We start from the raw sequence: 16,202 nt of genomic DNA, 5'->3' as shown, positions 1-16,202 counted from the left end.
AACCCTATCCTATTTTGTTTTGAATATTTATCTATGTATAGGCAACCAGACTGTATATTTTGTACTCAACAAGACTTACGTCGGTTAATATGTACATAAAGGTCGTCCGACGACGATACGTCCATTTAGTAGACTGCCTTTTGGATGCATGAACGGGAACGGAAATAAATAATACTATGGATAACAATACTTTACCTACTGGTGGCAGCAGTTGTGTGTATTTTATTAAAAAGACAAAAAATACCTAAGAGAAGGTGGATGAAGGATTGGTTGAAACAAAGAAATACTTTTACTTATTTAATAATATAAATATATTTATTTAAAAATAAAAATACTTTTATATTTTTCTATTACTTCCAACACAAAGTCACGCGCAGACAAAGACATAATAGTTTTTTTTATAACGCTTGACAAATACACAGCACATGCACCACCATCGACATCAAAACATAAACTGAAACAAAAACCTCAAAAAAATGGACGCCGTTTCGCCCATTCACAGACAATTCGGACTGCTTCCATATGGCGTGGCCGGTGGCGCACGTTTCTGACATTAACGGACGGCCGCGGATGACGTCCATTTGGCCTGGACGCATGGATTTTAATCCGTTTGGAAATCCAGAGCTGCCTGACGTCCATCCAAATGGAATATTTTTTTACCATTCATGGGACGATTTTGGACGACGACTACTCCATTAGAATTAATGGACGTATCGTCAGTGGCCTTAAGAAAGTGGAAAAAGGCGATGAAAAAGTTTTAATACTAAACTCTAAAGCGGCAGAATTCAAAAAAAATATTGTAAAATAACACCACAGACTGGGACTACCATAACAATATAAAGCATAGACAATATACAAGTTGCTTATCAAACAGTGGAAATGTTATCAACATGACAGTTTGACAACGTCAAGTGTAAAGTGTTTAAAAACAGCAATTTTCCGAATGCTTTATGCTCTTGGTGATCAGCATTTTGCAATTTCATTTCCTACTCAAAATATCTCATCCCTAGTTTCCTTCGCAGTATGGATTAATTTTACCTATAAGCTCCTTTGTGATTTAACGTTTTAATTAGTGCCTAAGCTTAAAGCTATAAATCATTTAATAGTTTTACAGTTAAAACGGAATTGATGTTAGTGCCGTCCTCGTGGATTCGCAATGGAAAATCACGACCAAAGCAATAATAAAAACGTGTCTTTAAGTTTATTATCTGAATATAATTCGGATTCAGAATCGGAATATACGCCATCGAATGAAAATGCCGCTGAGACAGACGGAGATTCGGATACTGTGGAACTAAGTGAAATGGTGTTAAAAAATAACATTATAAATGCCTGTGCTCATGGTCCTTTACATTCCGGTGAAAGCGATGGAGAAGTTACAACTCACATGATCATAGATAGTTCAGAAAATGCTGTCTCTCAATACGATGTGACAATGTATAGAGTTGATGATGAGGATAGTGATGACTCAGAATCTGATAGCTCTGAAGATTCTAGTGATAGTGATGTGGATTCAATCAAAGACATTGAGGGGGCTTATAGCGGGTATTACAGCTTTAATAAAATTCTTTAGTATCCTCATTGTATAATTTAATTTTATAATAAGATAATTCTATTTTTTATCTGTTTATTTTGAGTAGAAACCATATAAATGTTATTTTGTCTCTGCCACAAACTCAATTATTGTTAATAGATTTAATATGATCAAGCTTTTTGATTATTAAAAAAATTAAAATAACCTTGAGTTGTCATGGAAACATTTTATGTTAATTTGTAACCTTCACCTTGTATTACGGTAGAGTTCTCTGTGTTATTGGATATACTAGACACTAATATAAATCCTATTTTGTTGGAAGGGATGAGTTGAGTGGAAATCAAGCAGAGATATTGGTTCCTCCTAAGGTTCCAGGTGAAATAGGTCTTGATGAGCTCCCACCCATAGAAGATCTTACCATAAGCATACCAGCTCAAGAAACCACTAAGATTGGAAAAATTTGCAGTATCGTAGATAGGTTAGGTAAGTTTCTCACAGTTGTATGTTTTAATTTCTGTTCATCAATCCTTCACTTGCTAAGGCATGTTCTTGTTTGAACCTCAGATGTTCGAATTTTAAATAGTACAGAGTGTTATAGTAATTTTATCCTTTACAGTTGTAGTTCAAGGATTACCTGAAACACCAGCTGTAGATATAGATAGCATATTGTTCTTGGAAAATGGTGCTAAACCACTTGGTCAAGTGTTTGACGTTTTTGGGCCTGTAAGTACCATTTTTAAGCCATTTTAATGCTACATATACATGACTCACTCTTTAGGGCTGAGCTAGCAACGTTGATTGTTCTGTTTATCTTGTTCTGATTTATAATGTAACCATATAATATTTACAGGTATCTCAGCCACATTATTGTGTAAGATTCAACTCTGCTGATCACATTGCTGAACGAGGAGTAGATGTAAATATGGATGTGTTCATAGCACCAAATACTCCACACACCAACTACGTGATAGTTCAGCAACTTATGAAGTATGTTTTGTTACTTAAATTTAAAAGTTTTATTATGTGTAAGTGTTATTTATGTATGTATGGAAACCTAACGTTGTATTAGGACGCTATTTTAATTCCAAACCCAAAATGTTGTGACATAATAATGCATGCCAGTATAAAATAAACGATTGTTAAATGATTAATTATATATAGATATATATAGATAGAAATAAAAGTAAATAGATGTGTATAGAGTATTTAATAAGAGATATTTTGAATTTGTATGACATTAGGAAATACTATCATTTACATCTTCACTATTCTAATAGTGAAGATATAATTTTTAGTATATAGGAGTTAAGCAAGAATACATGGTCGTATGGCTGGTCTAATATGTTTGACAAAAATAGTAATAGATGGCGCTGAACCCAATATTGGGATTGTTTTTCTGTCACATTACAAGCATTTAATGCTAATTTCCAACAGATGGCATTAGTTATTCTGTCATTGAAATTATTTTTGTAGATAGTTTCTAGTACTTCGATTTGTTTAAAAAAAAATGCTGGTATATTTCAAACTTAAAAAAAATACTATCGTAACGTAATAAGATTCATTTGTTATAAACTAACAAATTTAAAAATATCACAAAACAATTCGAAACGTTTTTAATATTGCATTTATTTTAAGTAATATTTTACAAAATTAAATTTGGTAAATAATACGAAACCACAATTTTCAGAGTAAAAGGCTGCGACGCATCATGGTTAAACGACGTCGAGACACCACCTAATCAAGCCGAATTTTCCGATGACGAAGAAGAAAGGAGAGTGAGAAGAGAGAAGAAAAAGAATAGACAAGAAAACGAAACCACAGGTGGAGAAACATCGAAGGATCGTAAAATACTTGAAGCTAAACGAAAAACACCACAATTTAGGAATAGAAATAGTAACTACCGAGGTCCACCCGGACCCGTTTATCACGGCAGAATACCTCCCCCCCACCCGGATATGAGTCCGCCACCCGGGTTTACCCGGCCACTGTTTGCTCCACCCATGTTCGTGCGTCCAAGGATGCGATTTGGCCGACCACCATTCCTTGGAGCGCCCAATATGATGCCATTTAGACATAATATGCCCACTTTTGGCTCCAATTACTGCAATATGCCCGGAGCCCATCCCCAATGGAGGCAACCACCTCCACCTGGGACATAAAATGTATCAAGGCATTTTTAAAAGCCATTTTGCATGCATTTAATTATATAGTTATGCATGCTTTGAAAATATTTCATTCCTTATCCAACAGTGAGTTCGGAATGTTAGCAGCTATGGGAACGAAACAAAATCTAAGAGGACTTAGGGTAAGATTCAGAGTCGAATTCACTAAGTATGACTTCCTTATGTCATGTCCCAATTTGACATATTTAAGTCCGTGCTATGTCTCGACTGTTAATCTCCGGTTTAGTTCCTAAGGATATTTAAAAGGCAAATTTAATTAAAGTTTTGGAACTTTTTGATTTGTCCATTAATTAAGTACCAATATTGCAGGAAAGATCTTCGATAGAATTTATATTTTGCAAATAAAATTTTTATCTGCTTTGCCTCAATGATGAGACAATCTTTAACTTAGGTTATAGTACCCTGTCAATGAGGCGGAATACCAATGAATAAATGTATTTTAATATATACTCAATTTAAATTTCCTTTAATAATTGGTGCTTTTCATATGAAAAGTTTAAAATATTTTGCCTATAACTTCTATTAACAAAAATGCTTGATCCGGTAATAAAAGCAAGTGTTTGATATTCTAGTGTTGTTATCCAAATACCTGTATTTATCTTTAAATATAATTATTATAGTTAATGTTTGTTTTTCTTACACCCTATGATTAACAAAACTGAGAATCTTCTATATCGAGTTGGTGATCGATATCGAGACACATTAGTAAATGCTCCGTGTTGGCGGAGTAAACACGCTTTTGCGTCGGATAAGCAAAAGCTGGTCCAGCGCCTGCTCTAGTACTGCGGTTGTGTCTGCTCGTAGTACCAGCACTAAAGTTACAATTTACACATGTCTCGTACGTAGTATTCTCAATTATTGCAGTCCTGTGTGGAATCCGCATTACGGTATCTAAATCAAGCGCTTAGAGAATGTACAGAAGCGATTTTTATGGCACCTATGCTATGGTTGCAACATGGCTAGGAAACTTCCTAGTTACAACGATCGTCTATTACATTTTCACCTTAAATCACTTCGTCATCGTAGAGAGCTGCTTGATATCATGTTTCTGTATAAACTTATAAATGGAATTTTGGATACCCCAGATATCTTGTCCAGAGTAAACATTTCTGTTCCTAAAAAGCTACAACGATTTGCAAAGCCTCCTTTCAGAATTAAATTTGCAAAATCAAATCTAGGTCAGAATGCTCCATTAAATAGATTTTAATTCAGATTTTAAGGAGTTATAATTTAATTCATAGCGTTGAAATTAATGGTGGTATTAGATCGCAATGGGGGCAAAAATTAAATTGTTCACTTAAGAACGAAGGTTTGAGGAAAATTTTTTTAGGAAATTGTTAACGAAACACGGTAAGTATATTTTCAAAACAAAGAAATACTTACTGACATTCAAATTATTTTAATAAATTTTCGAAAAGTGGGCCCCACTGATTTAAATAGTTTAACTATGTTATGAAATATAATACAGCATTTGTTGTACAAAAATAGTGTAGACAATACAATATATATATCAATTTTTAAATTACAAATGATATTTATTAGAATAAATTACCCTGGGTAGTGAGACAGCGTATATTAATGTTATTTTAACTGAGATGTCAATGTCATTTCTTTTTATTTATTTTAGGAAATACGTCGAAGCGAGAAAAGTAAAAGACGGATAGTTTTGTAATTTCTTTATTAAATATTTCATTGTTAGAAATTAACTAACGATTGAATTTCACAATTGTTAAAATAAAAAAAAGTTTATATAAAGACTACAGCTAAAAAATACTGCTCTCGGACTATGCAGAAATAAATGTGTCCATAACATTCTGCTGCCCATTGACAAAGTCAATTAAAATGGTCAAAATAATTTTGCACTCACATAATCACAACGTAAAATGATACACATTTCACAAAACAGGAATAACATAATTAAAACTAATTAATATATTGTTGATGATTTGATTAAAACGAATAAGATCTCGCCGAACATGATGCGACAGAGAGCATACATTGTAGGAATAAAAATCATAAGTAATAATTGATAATTTCATTGACGAGACCCTAATAAAACCTACAGAGGTATAACCTAAATTAAAATTGATTAAAAGCATAATCGTGACGCAACAAAGAATATTATACGGCAGTGGTTTTTTAAGTATGTTGCCAGTATTATATTAATAGTTAATAATTTTGGCGCGAACGGCGAATTCATAGCGATGAGCGACCTAATGAGGCATTTTATATAAAAAGGATTATAATTTGATCGTTGATAATTAAAAAATCATTTTAGATGATAAATGCATTTTTTACGTTATATAATTCATACTCTTAGTTGCGTCGCGGGACATAATAAAAATAAAACTTAATATAAATGCAATACAACCGGGCGCTCATACAACATTCCATAAATAATTATACCATCATTTATTGCCAAAACTTGCTGTAGTGCGATCACAACCCAATGTCAAATTGGGAAAATCCAATCCAATATTATTAATGTTTTTTAGAGATTCATTTTCAATCAAGTTTTTTTAAATCTCAAATGAAATCATTTGAATTCATTATTTTTCTCAAAATTAAACATTCTATATTTCATTTATTCATATTAAAAAAACTATAAGATCACATAAGGTATTATGGCTCAATAATAAATGGCTATTCTCTTTCACATTCATAGTCGGAACTAAGCGATTAACGTAAAAACATATTTTATATTATGATTTGACATATGGAAGTAGAACTTAACGCTAAGTCGCCATTTCTGAATCTTTACCTTAGATACTTGTATACACTTTTTGATACGTCATGCATATTATGTTAAATCAGTGTTTTTCATATATTTATTTTTACCGGAAAGCGAACTTGTATACTTCCATTTAGTTCCGAATACGACAGAGCACTGCTTAAATTTTCAATAAAGAACTTTTGTAGTTTGTAGACTATACCACATTGTGTAAATGTTCTCTAGAAACTCAAATTTCGAGCCAAATAAATATTGAACAAAATGATAATTCAATTACAATGTTCTCAAATTTCCTGTGAAGGTAGTTGCATATTTCCTAACCATAATGACTTGCGACCGCACGTCAGCTGCCAATAGGGCCGTTAAAACATAAAAACCTAACCTACCGCGTGGGACACAAGATTATTCGGAAACTTATCTTTAGTATAAAAATACAGATTCATTTGTATTAAATAAACTCTCACCTCAGCTTGCCAGATGAAGCCTCTAGGGCAAATGAAAAAGCGAGCAGTCTTATTAAGTAAAGCGGATTAAAATAAACATATCACTAATAGTGAACTAATTTGATCTTGAAAACTAAAAACTTACCACTAAGTTAGTTCGAGGATTATAATTTTGATTAATCGTTAGGAACTATACTACTGTACAGATTCAAGGGAACTAAATAATACTTGTAAAACGTATGGGTGACGGCTTCTTCAATAAAAAAATTAAATTTTGTCTGTGGCAGACATGTTGCCAACAATTTTAAGGCAAGTAGGTGATCAGCCATTTGCTCCCGTTACAGTCGACGCATTTAAACTGATTCGTCGGGCATAAATGTCATGGCCGATTTACATTGTCTTAGTGTTTAGGAGAGTGCTTTAGGAGAGTGCTTTAGGATAGTACTTTAGTTGAAACATGTAAACGCTACTTGCTTTAGTAAACGCTACGCTAAAGAACTTGCCTTTCAAGTTGTACTAAAGCACTCTCCTAAACACTAAGATAATGTAAATCGGCCTTCTCTGACAGTAGGAATCGACGCAATGTAACCCGTTATCAATACTTAGGTACCTGCGCACGCGCTCTGACTCCTGATTGGTCGTTACGAGTAAGGGTTGTTGTTTTTCTATGAATATAAGATGTTTCGTTATGACACATTAATTACGCTTCGTTACGCACAATGGAGGCTTTTCTAACGTGGTTTTGAAGAAATTAAATGGTGACATTTATCTTACAAATAAAAACTTTTATTTTCGAAAAATTATTCCTATTAATACTTAACATAGTTTAGCATATCGATCGTACCTATCCCGTTATCGATATGCACCTCTACAATTCTTACGCACATTACTACACCTTTCCATAAGACCTGTAAGTGCGAGCGAGACAGACAGTTAAATATGATTTATGGCCCGAAGACTCAGTTCATAATGCGACTACTATAATCGAATAGTCATGTATAAGCAATTACTTATTTTTATGGCTAATTTTGAAAAATGTTAATTGTAAAAGATTTAAAGAAGCCATCACACACATAGCAAAGCGTGTAAAGGAACTCAAGAAACTTAATTAAAGTCCAATCGACTGTTTAACAGCATCAATGACTGGATAGCTGTCAGAATATACATTTGCGACCCAATGCGCCCGACGTCAACTCGTTTGACAGGTCGTGTTTGACGTTGACATTGACGGTCGTCCAAGATGGCGACATTCCCGCGAGAAATCGAATTACGTACTAAGATTACACATACAGGCATAAACGATTAGAGAAATATATGTCATTAAATTATGTCCGACTAAAAATATTTAGCGAACGTATCACTTGTTCGTGTGGTGTTACATTTTAGAATTTTTCAAATACCTAATCACTACACGCTACTCGCTATTCACAAAGATAAGATAAAGGCGATACAGCTGTGCTACTACACATCCAATATATACGGATAATTCGTAAATAGACGGCCAATCTACGTTACAAAACTACTATATTAAGTCTGGTACGGATCACTAGAAAATAAATCAGATCCACGAAAATTACGTCCGTCGCTCGAGGCGTTGACCGAAGGAAACGTCGGAAGGGAAGTGAATCTTTTTCATTATTAAAGCTAAAAATCTCCCCGAAATAGGCCGCGCGCCCATAGTCACACCGAGAACCACATCGAAGGCAACCGAGAATTCCTACCTAATTCCATTAAAATACGCGGTAAATATGACTCATCTGTAGAGTATCGCAAAATAGTTATACTTACTATAAAAACAGTGTCTTATACGAGAACTCTGTGATTCAAATAAAAATAGTCTATGGCAACTCTGGCGGACCAGGCGGATTCGCTTTCATATAAAACACTGTTCGCTTGTGACTTCTTGTTCCGAACCAATTGTGTCGACTGAGTATCTTTGTTTCGACGCGTCGGTCCGTTTCGCGTCGGGAACGCACTCCGCCATTTTGTCCCGTTAAAGAGAGAGTCCCCGACGCCAAACGTTCCGAAGCCGTGTAAAGCTTTCGTGATCAAATCTCAAGATCCAATAAATTATTCCAATTTAAATGCATCTACACTTAATCTAATATTATCATTGTAGTAGCATTCGTGGGCGACACCGCTCCGCTTTCTACAATAAAACATCGTAAATCTAAAACCGAATAGCAACTTTCAAAAATGGGGAAATTTCTACCATTAGTGGTTAAGCTGGCAACGTTAGGTTCTAAATTGTTCGAGACATCCACTTATTAATAATAGGAAGACATTCTAGCATACGCTACAAGCACATTGACGAAGACCCAACTTTATGCTACCACAATAATACGTCTACCCCACATAGTATAATAAGGGAAGACAGAGAGGAAAATGGAAAATTTCAAAGTAGTCCGGACTCGTCCCACAAAGGACGCGAAAGATTCGGGTCCTTCTAACCCAAACGTTCCGAGAACTGTCTTTACAGCACTCAAAACTCGAGAATCCCCAAAAAGTCCAGACTACTGAACAACATAGCGTATGACTATGATGGGGTAAACAGGTGTGGATTATGTGTTCTCAACCGGGCGTATGGTACAATCGCCCACGGTGGTGATCGGGGTAATCGTGACTGAGCTGGGAGTTGAGACCGACACGTTCGCATCCATCTGCGCCTGATCTTTGTCCTCTTTGTCCTCGTTTGCGGGTAGTTTCACGATTTGACAGTCGCCTACCGTCATGATTTGGGTCTCGCAGCCGACCGGGGGGACGTTCTCCTCGGGCTCCACCCTCGAGTCTTCCTCGTCGCTGGAGGAGTCCGACACGTCGATGGTCCTGTCGTGGGTCTCGGACGCCATGTGGTCGGCGTCGATGTTCCGGTCCGGGTCGACGCTGGTCACGCCGTAAGAGTACGCGAGAGGGTTGTACATCATTTCCGTTAAATAGGAGAAGTCTCCGAATGGCAGGTTGGTCGCGTTGTAGTTTTCGTTCGGTCGGCCGTCTGGAAATTGGCGGAGATGTTATGGTTTCATAAAAATGTATAAATTTTTTAACTCGTGTGTAGTAACAGCGATTTTGACCTTGGGGAACGGGAGCGTTCAAGTATAACGTAACGAATTTTGGGGGGGGGGGTCCTTTTGTAAAACGTTACGACGCGGGTGGGATTGAATTACGCGTTATTGTTAATATTATTTTCGACTTTCCAGTACTTTACACCACAAACTAAACGGCTCGTTACATGGGGGGGTCAATAATCTCCAAAAATTGTGTGACGTAATACTTGAACGCTCCCAACCTCAAAAGGTCTAAATCTAGATTTGAAGCTTATTTCAAGATTGATTTAGCGTTTTTATATTGATTTTTTCAGACAATCAAATCAATTCTTTCAAAATTTAACTATCTGAAAAAGAACGCCTTTCGTTCACAACTTAAAAAGCACTTAATCATGCAATTGCCCAATAATGCGACCATGTATCATGCATATTTCGAAACTACAATAGAAGCAAATAATAGTAAAAAGCTTTCGTTATTATGCGATTTGTTTAATATGTTAATTTCAGCTGGAGGTTACGATCCCTTATAAAATACCGATTAGTACCGACAATTTCCCAATTGTTCATGCCAAATAATGTATTATACTAACAAAATTTGTTTATCTCAGCAGCTAGGCCGTACTGCATCGGTATTGTCATATCCATACCTAAGAAAACACTTTATTAGCTCTGCACAACACGTTCAACGACTACAATCTACATAAAAGAGAAATAGAGTATAGAGCGTATAATCCTAGTCTAGTCTGTGGCATCGGTAGCAATATCAATTCAAATATAGATTCAAAGACTGCCAAACAATTATTCCTACGTTTGACAATTGACAGTGTGATATTACAATAATATTGAGCAACATTTTAGGACGGTTCAAATATTTTGGCGCACATATAGTCATTTTGACAGATGTCAAGCCAACTAATTGAGATTCATAGACATGTCTATGATTACCATCTGCCAAAATCGCCCAACTTTTTGCGACAGACAATTTCCAGTAATATTCAGACAAGTTAAGTGAAAACTGTTTTAAATCAAAGTTTCCATGAAGACTTGAATTTGCAATTAGGATTAGATTAAGAAAGCCAAGATTAACAAATCTAATCTACTTATGTTTACTAAATTTAGATTTATTATTTCCCAAATAAAGAGGGAAGATCAGGTCAGAAAAACTGGCAACTTCTTTATTTAATTTTTAGGTTACAAGAAAATTGCAAGATTCTGCTATGTGTAATCATTTTTAAAAGCATTATATTGAGATATGTCTCAAAAACATTTCGCTGACAAAATAACAATAGGGTTGTAATCGCAACTTCTAGTCCAATCTGGAAACACAGAGACTCAGAGACAAAGTTTATTGCTAGTTCTTCACTTCCGTTCCACGCCCTTGATTTGAGAACTGGCAGTAAATGTAAAATTAGAAGCATTTAGCACTTAATATGTATTTCTTTTTTGACGTTCATAAAGATGAACTGCCACTGCACAGATGTTCCAACTGGGTCTTATGTATATATGATGATCCTATGCTTTTAAAGTCAAAGTCAAAACTCATTTATTCATATAGGTAACGCAATGTACACACATTTCGTTACATATATTACATAAGACCCAGTTGGAACATCTGCGCAGTGACAGTTCATCTTTATATCTAGAAAGACAAGTAAGATACTAAACTATGTGTCCATTTGCTCACAGACATAGGGAGTCCGATTTATTAGCGAACAAGAAACGAGTCGTGCACGTCACGAACACGAACGAACGTCAATAGGACTAGACGTTTTGCGATCTATTGTCAAATACACTATTCGCTCTATAAACTATTCTCATTTGATGTCGTTAGAACTTTTTTGTTCACCGTATTATACATGATAAAAGTTATCTTAATTATTCATATTTAATATGTAAATTAACATTTTCCTTATGGTAATTTTATTTATGATCTTTGATAGTTAATTTGTAAGAATTTTATTTAAATTTAGTTGTTCGCTTGTCGGAAAGACTGTTGAAATAATATGCATATGGAACAAAAAACGGCGCAAGAGTACAATAACATTAAACAAAAAAGTTCATCAAAGGCTGTAACGAAAAATAAAAAGCTTGAAGTGATTGCACACACGGACAAATACAATAGAATCGTGATATTATCTAGGTACAGTCACACACAAACGGCATTTGGAAAATTTCTTAAATGTTTCTTTTTATTGCGACAATGTGGACTCGAGTAGTATTTTAAAAAAACAATATTCTGATTCAAAATTTGAATCTAAATTTAATAACACAGTAAACCCCCGGAAATCGTATTGTAGGAGTATTCTAATAAAACCATTTTTTTGAACAAATGAAAAAGTAAGTACACGAATTTAATAAAGTTATTTAGTATAATTTTATAACACAATTGAAACAGGTGCAAAGGTACGCAAAACGATTTGTGAATTTGTTATAAATTTCATACTCCACAAATATAACAAAAAATTATTATAAATTTCACACTACAGAAATATAACTTGAGAAATCTTCACGTTTAAGAGGAGAAATACCGCGATATAGGGAGGAAATACCGCGTTATATGGGGGTCGGAAATACGTTATATGGGGCATCACTGTACATTACACCATAAACACGTTTCAAAAACACTTTTGTATTTGACTGTACTCTAAATTAGCTAGTTATAAAAACTGGTGATTCATTATAATGTCATTTTGTAATATAAAAACTCGGACAAGACGGTAATTTCCAAGTTTTTATATTCTGGTTTTAACCGTAATTTAGTGTTACAATTAACTTTTAGATTATCGTTTATGTTCTTATCACAATTATTTAAAGCGTTTACGCGCTCGAGTCCCGGGGAAACAAATTTATCTTTTGTTGACTAACCTTAGATTATGTTTACTATAACGGTCACGTGATGTTATTCGCCTTTTTTATTTTATTTGTGTTTCAATATAAATAGTATTGCGTTCGCTTGACAAAAAAAAATATTGGTTGTTTGTAAAGTAGGTTTACGATCGAGATGTTTACGTGATAACGTCTTATTGGTGATATAAGTTTTTGGGAAGTAAGGAATTAATGAAGATAACAATTTTTTCAAATTTTAAATTACATCTATCGTTTTATTCACACTTTTGATGATACATTTCGGGTGTAAAATGACAAGTTTACTTATTCGACTATGATATACATTTTTCTTCATACATTCACGGAATGACTGGCAGCGCTCGAGATGAGACGGGAGATCGGTCCGTCTCTCTCTCGTTATACCTGCGATCGCGCTCGTGAGGTTTTGGTGTGACACAAGTTTCTGAACATGTCACCCGACTAAAACGATTTTAAAGACGTTATCACGTCAATAATTTCTTATTGTTGTATTTTGAATATGGCAATATTGTGTAACATCACGTGACCATAGAAATTGGACTGCCAAGCTCAAAACAAGTTGGAAAACGGAAACAGGTAATTTCAACAACAAATTGTTAAAATAATATTTCTATAAACTATTAAAAACATTCAAATTTAAAGTCAAACAAAGCAAGAAAATAAACATTGTTAAAAAATATCGAAAAAAATCTCTATATTTCTTTTCTTACCAGGTCTGTTGGGTATGAGGTAGTTCTTGGGTGGGCGACCTCGTTTCCTCTTCAGCAGCAGCTGTTGGCCCGCGGGGGACAGAGCAGACATATGTTGGGGGCTGGGACCCATCACGGTACCACTTGTTAGTACACATCCTTCCATGTCTGGAATGTTTTTTATTTCTCAAAATCTAGTTTTTTTTAATTATACATTTACATGTTCTCAGTACGTAGTCATTTTGTGATATGTCAATTGTAAAAAAATATATATATTTATTATGTTTATGAATTAAATTGGCGCCTGTTAGATAACTGGTGCTTTCCTCGCTCAACGAATAAGTATTGCAATACAGCGAGGAAATGCCATCATTAAACATCACAGGGACCAAACTTTTAAGTTTGTTTTAATTTTACATTTATCAATTTTTAATTATTATTATCATAATTTATTTATTGCTCAGATTAAAATAACGCAACCCACAAGTCCATTATAGTTTTAAATTGGTCTAGGCATGTGATAGGCAAACAGTATTTGAATAAATGAATACTAATAATAGCTAATTTTTTTTAGAATTTGTTACTTACATAAGGGGGCGTCAAAAAATTGCGTGATATTTGCCGAGACCCCCCCTCTCGCCAACGTAAGATTAAATGAGATTTGACTCGACCCCCTCCCCCCCTTAAACACCTCACGTAATTTATGGACGCCCCCTAAGCACTATGAAACAGAATAAATTTAACTTACCAAGAGACGTCTTTGGCGGGCGTCCTCGTCGCTTCTTGACCTTGGGGGTCAAAGGCAGCGGGGTCTTCCTGGGTCTACCGCGGCCCCGTCTCGGAGGATCAGAGAGATCAGCATCGTTCCTAGCATCCAGTGTGGAGTTTAAAATCACTGGAGTAGTTCTCGGGGGCAGCATGACGTCACCGCTGGGCGTGAAAACAAGATGGCTGGACTCGCGATGCGTGGAACGGACCATTCCTGACATCACTTCGGAGTTGTCCTCGCGTTTGACAACCGGCTGTTCGTTTGCCATATCCACTGTTGGGTCTTCCTGAAATTTGGAAATGCTTTCCTTGTAACAGCTTTTCCAGTATAGTTGTTCCTTTCAGGTTAGACGTGAAATGCTTGTAATGTATCGTACCTAAGTCTAGTATTTCATTACGAGTGTGGAAAGCCGGCCATTGCAAATTACGACAAATGACAGTCGGAACAAGTTGCAATGACGGTTACGCACGTGTACTGAAGAACTATTTTTAGCAAAGCAATTTAATTAAATAAAAAAACACAATAAACTCAACTAACTAATCATTTATTTCTTATAAAAGATAAAATTCACATATATATTGGAATTCGAACAGTTTTTTTTTTATACTAACTGGGGAAGTTTTAGGTTGCATATTTACTGTTTTTGTATGTAATTTAGTATGTTTGTTCATGTATATTTCATATACAATATAACAAACAACTAAACTAGCAAAGAACATTTATGGAAAATTGCGCCAACCGTAAAAGAATATAAGCAAAGATTTTTTTGTTTTCTTCCCCCAATTTTGGTTAGGCCAAGGGAACTATGCCCATACAGCCAAGTCTTCAGTAGAATTTTTTATTGATATGAAATGAAATTTAATGAGATGAAATGAAACCTAACCTAACTCATTGAATCAAATCATTAAATCTGATATTGAAACAAGTTAGTAGCTCCTTTTTAGAAATATTTGCATGAATCATTGCATGATTTTTTTTTAGTAAAAACTTTGTGGTTGGTTTTTTCTTTTTAATAGACATTATTTTGACAGTTGGGAAAGAAAACGCACTAGTTCGGATAAGGTAAAGAAACGAGTGTGTCTCGACTGCAATACGCCACTTTTTGAGCAACTGTATTAAAAAAGTACTTATGAATACTTAACCTCATCGAATGAAACATTCAGTTGAATATCTTAATATATATAAATTACGTGTCACGTTGTTTGTCCGCTATAGACTCCTAAACTACCGAACCGATATCAATAAAATTTGCACACCGTGTGTAGTTTGATCCAACTTAAAAGATAGGATAGCTTACATCTCAATTTATACCAGCAATATTATTTAATTGCAAAATATTTGTATATTATTTGACAGTCACAATTCTAACAGATGGCACAGTGTTGAAAGTACCAACGTTTCACATAAGTTACAATTTAATGGCATAACCACCAAAAAAGCATGGCGGTCACCATGACTGGTGTTCTCCTACCGTTTCCCTTTACTACGTACTACTATATAATATACCTAACAAAAAACTTAGCTACAGCAACGCTTGGCCGAGTCTGCTAGTAAGTATATACAATCTCTTTCGTAGTCATCCCGGTGGCTCAAACAATCGAATTCTATTAATCTTAATTTGTTATGACACAAGTGAACTTAGCTATAATTTTTACGTCCCGGTCGTAATAATAATCCTACCGAACTAGCACGCCAATGCGTTGCCGTTTTTTACCGATGTTTAGTATGTATGAATTTGCAAGGGTGTTAAATTTATCGACGATTTTTTTTCTCAATTTGTTTGTATGAGAAAATAAGGTTTTTAGTTAATTACAAAAAGACAATATAACGTTTTTTTCCTCGCTGTATATAAAGGTATATAATATAGCGTTAATACCTAATTAGTTTTAAGTATTTTAAATTAAGTTATTACTATTTATTTCCGTAGAACTACATACAACATAA

The 16,202-nt window shown here is 34.7% G+C and overlaps 2 protein-coding genes across 4 annotated transcripts in view; one reads left to right on the top strand and one right to left on the bottom strand.

Moving 5' to 3' along the window:
- The first annotated feature begins 912 nt into the window (after positions 1-912).
- LOC125060855 (H/ACA ribonucleoprotein complex non-core subunit NAF1) lies at positions 913-4,341 on the top strand. Its single transcript, XM_047665963.1, has 5 exons — positions 913-1,545; positions 1,857-2,017; positions 2,151-2,257; positions 2,385-2,521; positions 3,222-4,341. Exons 1-5 carry the CDS (start codon positions 1,157-1,159, stop codon positions 3,691-3,693), a joined length of 1,266 nt encoding a protein of 421 aa, XP_047521919.1. The 5' UTR covers positions 913-1,156; the 3' UTR covers positions 3,694-4,341.
- A 3,235-nt stretch (positions 4,342-7,576) lies between these two features.
- The window catches only part of LOC125061015 (zinc finger and BTB domain-containing protein 44-like), a 48,030-nt gene continuing 39,404 nt past the window's right edge, over positions 7,577-16,202 (bottom strand). For 2 of the 3 annotated variants that reach the window (XM_047666157.1, XM_047666158.1), the window contains exons 9-12: positions 14,238-14,544; positions 13,511-13,657; positions 10,526-10,582; positions 7,577-9,883 (exon numbers count right to left, since the gene is read on the bottom strand). In XM_047666157.1, coding sequence (XP_047522113.1) covers positions 9,453-9,883; positions 10,526-10,582; positions 13,511-13,657; positions 14,238-14,544 — 942 coding nt within the window. In that variant the 3' untranslated portion in view covers positions 7,577-9,452. The remainder of the gene's footprint in view (positions 9,884-10,525; positions 10,583-13,510; positions 13,658-14,237; positions 14,545-16,202) is intronic. The other variant, XM_047666159.1, reaches the window with a different exon arrangement.

This window comes from Pieris napi, chromosome 22, assembly GCF_905475465.1.
Source record: "Pieris napi chromosome 22, ilPieNapi1.2, whole genome shotgun sequence".
NCBI lineage: Eukaryota > Metazoa > Arthropoda > Insecta > Lepidoptera > Pieridae > Pieris > Pieris napi.
This window is presented reverse-complemented; position numbering and strand designations above follow the sequence as displayed.

Bases quoted from the DNA above. Each gene is read 5' to 3' on its own strand.
- LOC125060855 (XM_047665963.1), top strand. From the start codon at position 1,157: ATGGAAAATCACGACCAAAGCAATAATAAAAACGTGTCTTTAAGTTTA. The intron at 1,546-1,856 runs GTATTACAGCTT...TTTTGTTGGAAG, and splicing joins ATTGAGGGGGCTTATAGCGG to GGATGAGTTGAGTGGAAATC. The intron at 2,258-2,384 runs GTAAGTACCATT...TAATATTTACAG, and splicing joins TGTTTGACGTTTTTGGGCCT to GTATCTCAGCCACATTATTG.